The sequence below is a fragment of the Myotis davidii genome, unplaced genomic scaffold (genome assembly GCF_000327345.1).
Source record: "Myotis davidii unplaced genomic scaffold, ASM32734v1 scaffold197, whole genome shotgun sequence".
Classification (NCBI taxonomy): domain Eukaryota; kingdom Metazoa; phylum Chordata; class Mammalia; order Chiroptera; family Vespertilionidae; genus Myotis; species Myotis davidii.
Window position 1 is genome coordinate 1,673,450 of NW_006291549.1, and position 5,275 is coordinate 1,678,724.

Below are 5,275 nucleotides of genomic sequence, written 5' to 3' on the forward strand. Positions count from 1 at the left end.
GATTTGGATGTATTTTTCAAAACAGCTTTACAATGAGTTACATATTTGTTTTGAAACCACAAAATCAAGTGAAGCTATGCTCCGGCAAAGTGTTGTTACCCTTCAGGATCAGCTATTTCAAAAAGAGCAAGAAAATGCTAAGTTAAAAGAAAAGCTTCAGGAATCAACAGGAGCACCTTATTCTTTACCTCAAGAAAGCGATTCAGATCACTCAGAACAGGTGAGAGATGTTTTCTAAAAATGTTGTTCATTGCAATATCATATTGAAACCTCTCCTACAATTGACTAAAACTAAAATTTTAAATAATTTTGTAAGTATTAGAGAATAAGTTGTGGCATATAGTTTTCATTGTGCTATTTTTTATAATCTTTGTATACATGAGTATTATACATAATATGGATTCATATAGAAATACATCTACAGGCTAAGTCTGGAATAGTTATTGTGATTATACATTTTGCTAATTTACACTAATGAAAAGAAATTATTAGGTCATGGCCATTTTGAGACTTTTTAACTGAATGAGTTAATAGAATGGAAAGAGTATTGGATGGGAAATGTTATAAAGTACTTGTTATAATGGTATATGGTACTTAATACCTTTGAGTCCCAGTTCTGCCACTGCCTTGATGCGTGATTTCCAGGGGTGGGCAAACTTTTTGACTCGAGGGCCACAATGGGTTCTTAAACTGGACCGGAGGGCCGGAACAAAAGCATGGATGGAGTGTTTGTGTGAACTAATATAAATTCAAAATAAACATCATTACATAAAAGGGTACGGTCTTTTTTTATTTAGTTTTATTCATTTCAAACAGGCCGGATCCGGCCTGCGGGCCGTAGTTTGCCCACGACTGTTTTAGACAGTTCTAAGTTGAGCTTTCTACCTATATCCTGTGTTATTAAGTGAGGCAGTACAAATGTATAGATAAATATGCAGGTTTAGAATTCAAATAAATCTGGGATCAAATTACAGCTCTGCCTGTGAGCTTTGTGTACTTGAACAAATGTCTTTTAACCCTTTCAGCCAAAGTTTCCTCACAAACAGAATGTTGATAATAATGGTGTCCATGTCATAGAGTTTTTAAGGATCAGTATTATAATTCATGACAAGTGTAGAGTTTGACATATAGCAAATATTCATTTGTACTTCTTTTTAGATAATCTTTAAGGTAAGTTTCATCTCTAAATATATGTTGTAAAAATATCTTATACCTATACATTTATTTGTGTTTTTAAGCACCCACCATTCCTTTAAATTTTACTATTTATGAATTTAGATCAGAAATGGAATTAACATAAACAGGTAATTGGGTGCTTAAATGTTTATTAATGATTGAAGAATAGTAACTTTCAAACCTAGTGTATTTTGTCTTACTAATACATTTTAAAATTGTATTTTTTTATGTTGCATATTTTGGACATCAGATTCACAGAATTTCATTAATCATAAAATTTGTATCATTGCACAGTATTATGTTATATGGATAGGCCTATTTATTTAATTAATTTGTTTATCATATTAAACATCCTTGGTCTCACCAACTAATCCAAGGACTGTAACATTACTAATGACTGATATTTACTTATATGCTCCTTGCTTATCTGGTACTCTGATTCTCTCACCAGACATGACTACTAAACTTAATCATTTTGATGTTTTTTTAAAAAATATATTTTTATTGATTTCAGAGAGGAAGAGAGAGATAGAAACATCAATGATGAGAGAGAATCATTGATCGGCTGCCTCCTGCATGACCCCCACTGGGAATCGAGCCTGCAACCCAGGCATGTGCCCTTGACTAGAATTGAACCCAGGACCGTTTAGTCCAAAGGCTGATGCTTTATCCACTGAGACAAACCAGCTAGGGCTATATTGATTATTTTTAAAAAGTTTTAGCACATATAAATTTATGTGGAAATTGTATATTGTTTATCTTGTCATTTCTAAAAATGTATCATACTGTATTGTGACTTAGTGTTGGGCAATTTTGGCTCATTATGTTATTAAGATTCATCCATATTGTTTGGTATAACTGACCATTTATTTTTAATGATTTGAATATTTATATACATTACGACCGAATGATTGAATGACCAGTTGCTATCATGCGCACTGAACACCAGGGGGCAGACCCTCAATGCAGGAGCTGCCCCCTGGTGGTCAGTGCGCTCCCACAGCCAACCTCCCATGGCTGGTCAACCTCCTGCAGTGGGCCAACCTCCCACAGCCTTCCCCACCCCCGGCCTGCCGGCCCCAATCACCCCCATAGGGACTTGGCAAGACAGCCATGATTGGCCCTGATCACCAGCCAGGCTGAGGGACCCCACCTGTGACCGAATTCATGCACCGGGCCTCTAGTTTTATTATATGTGATTATATCTTAACTATTTATACATTCATTTGTAGATGAGTACTTGGGTTATTTCCATTTTTTGGCTATTCCTATATAATAAAAGGGTAATATGCAAATTGATCCTAAGGGCAGAATGACTGGGAACAACCGGTCGCTATGATGTGCACTGACCATCAGAGGACAGACGCTCAACATAGGAGCTTCCCCCTGGTGGTCAGTGTGCTCCCACAGGGGGAGCTCCGCTCAGCCACAAGCCAGGCTGACAGTGGCCAATGCAGCCGTGGTGGCGGGATCCTCTCCCTTCTCCTTGGTAGCTCTAAGGATGTCCGACTGATGGCGGAGGCCAGTGGTCGGCAAACTGAGGCCCCTTGAGTGTGGCTCTTCCACAAAATGCCATGTGTGGGTGCTCACGTGCAGTGCGATTGAAACCTCGCGGCCACACTCAAGGGGCCACAGAGCTGCATGTGGCTCGTGAGACACAGTTTGCTGACCACTGGCTTTAGTAAGTTGGCAGGTTGACATCCCCTGAGGGCTGTCAGAGGATGCCAGAGGGATGTCTGATTGCCAGCTTAGGCCCCATCCCCTTTTCTCATTTATTCTGTTGATTTTCAATTATTTAATTGTGTGTTCCTGAAATAAACCTAACTTCATTGTGATGTTCTATTATTTTTATACTAGAAGCCTGGTACACAAAATTCATGCACTGGGGGGGGGGAGGGGGGACAGTCCCTCAGCCTGGCCTATGATCTCTTGCAATCTGGGACCATTCAGGGGATGTCCGACTGCTGGTTTAGGCCCATGGGGATCGGGCCTAAACCAGCAGTCAGACATCCCTCTCGCAATCCAGGACTCTGCATGCACCAGTGACCATACTTTTCATACAGATGAAAGGCATCTTGCTGTTGTGTGGGCAGCTACATTTTTTTGCCCTGATTATAAAAAGTAGTACATAACATGATCCTTCTGAGGCAGTAGCACCATTTTCACCATTTTATGGGTGGAAAAACTGAAGCAGAGAGAAATTAAGTAATTGGCTTTGTCACACAGTTATAAGTGTCAGAATCAGGGCTAACCACAAAATGTGCAAGCCAGAGTCCATGCATGTCATCGCTGCATCATCCTGTTTTTTCAGTGTTAGTCTTGCCAGTTTTTTAAATCTCAGAGACTGTTCCTAATATATAGGAATGCATGTTCATCCCCATGTAGAATAAATAGGATGTGGACAGTTGGTAGATTTTTCTGATGAATTAAGGTTAAGCAACCATGAATTTCTTTTTCAAATACTGCAGAAGCCAACTTCCTTGTTGAACTGTGTGTGGGATGTAGCAGTTTATAAGCTATGACATAGTCACTTACAATCCAGGACCCCTCAGGGGATGTAGCAGTGCACCAAGCAGCAGGTGGCCAGGGAGGAGCCTGAACTGGGGCCAGGTGCCCTGCCACTCACTCTCATCCCGGTCCACTGTGCCTGCTGCCACTGCTCCCCTCTGGGTAGTGTTGCTGCGGAGTCAGGAGAGGCTCCTGCTGCCACAGCTGCTCTTGCTAGCCATGAGCCCAGCTTTGGTCTGAGCAGTGCTCCCCCTGTGGGATGTGGGAGCGCACTGACCACCAGGGGGCAGCTCCTGCATTGAGTGTGTGCCCCCTGATGGTCAGTGGGCATCATAGCAGCTGGTTGGGTTATGCCTTTTCTTTCTGGAATCTTGCTTGTTAGATTTTGCCATCAAGGTGATGCTGGTGTCCTCATATGAATTGCAAAGTATTCTCTTTTACTTCAATAGAAGAGTCTGTGTAAGACATATTTTTTGTTTGATAATAAACACTTAGTGCTTTCCTTCTAAGATATAGAACAGGTCAGTTCTATTCAATATTGTATTGATGATTCTAACTAGTACAATAAGGCAAGAAACAGCCCTGGTGGGTGTGGTTCAGTGGTTAGAGTGTTGGCTTGCAGAACATAGGGTTGAGGATTCGATTCCCGGTCAAGGGCACATACCTGATGTTTTAACACCTCTCCTTGGCAACTGATAGAAAAACTGATTAAAATAATTAAATACAAAAATCCCAATCTCTCTCTCTCTCTCTCTCTCTCTCTCTTTCTCTCTCTCTCCCCCACTTCTCTCTCTTTCATCTGTCTCTGTCTCCTTCCCCCTTTCTCCCTTCCAATCTCTTTAAAAAAAGTCAATGGGAAAAATTGACAACAAAAAGGGAGAAACAAAAGCATAACAATTAGAAATAAAGAAGTAAGACTTTTTTTATTCACAGACAACAGAATAATGTGTATAGAAACCAAACTTAAAAAACACACACAGACTGAATCTATGATAAAGCTCCTAGAAATAGTATGTAAATTTATCAGTGTTGCAAGATACAACATCAATTTTAAAAAGTCAGTTGTATTTCTAAATACTAGTAACAAATAACAAGAAATTAAAGAGTACTATGTTTAATAACATCAAAACCTATGTCATAATTAAGGATAAATTTGACAAAATATACACCAGAGCTATATACCAATAAAAACAAAAGCAGAGTAAAATTCAAAAACATACAAAAATGGATAGCTATGCCAAATTCATGAATCAGATGATGCAGTATTCTTAAGATGTCGTCTCCCCGAATTGATCTATAATATAATCCCAATTAAATTCCAGGAGGCTGTTTTGTTTTTATAAGCCAATTCTAAAATTTATAGGAAAATACAAGGGATCTGAAAAAGCAAAGTCAAGTTTCATTTTTATTTTATTTTTTTAATTAAATCTTTATTGTTCAGATTATTACAGTTTGTTCCTCTTTTTTCCCCCCATAGCTCCCCTCCACCCGGTTCCCACCCCAGCCTCTGCCCTTACCCCCCCCCACTTTCCTAATCCATGGTGTATGATTTTTGTCCAGTCTCTTCCCGCACCCCCCATACCCCTTTCCC

General features: G+C 39.7%; 1 protein-coding gene across 7 annotated transcripts in view; it reads left to right on the top strand.

The window, feature by feature from the left end:
- The window catches only part of CNTLN (centlein), a 268,476-nt gene that overhangs the window by 115,917 nt on the left and 147,284 nt on the right, over window positions 1-5,275 (top strand). For all 7 annotated transcript variants that reach the window (XR_001514051.1, XM_015564722.1, XM_015564724.1 and 4 more), the window contains exon 8: window positions 26-220. Coding sequence is in view for 6 of the 7 variants with exons in the window: in XM_015564722.1 (XP_015420208.1) it covers window positions 26-220 (195 nt within the window). In the remaining variant the exon portion in view is untranslated. The remainder of the gene's footprint in view (window positions 1-25; window positions 221-5,275) is intronic.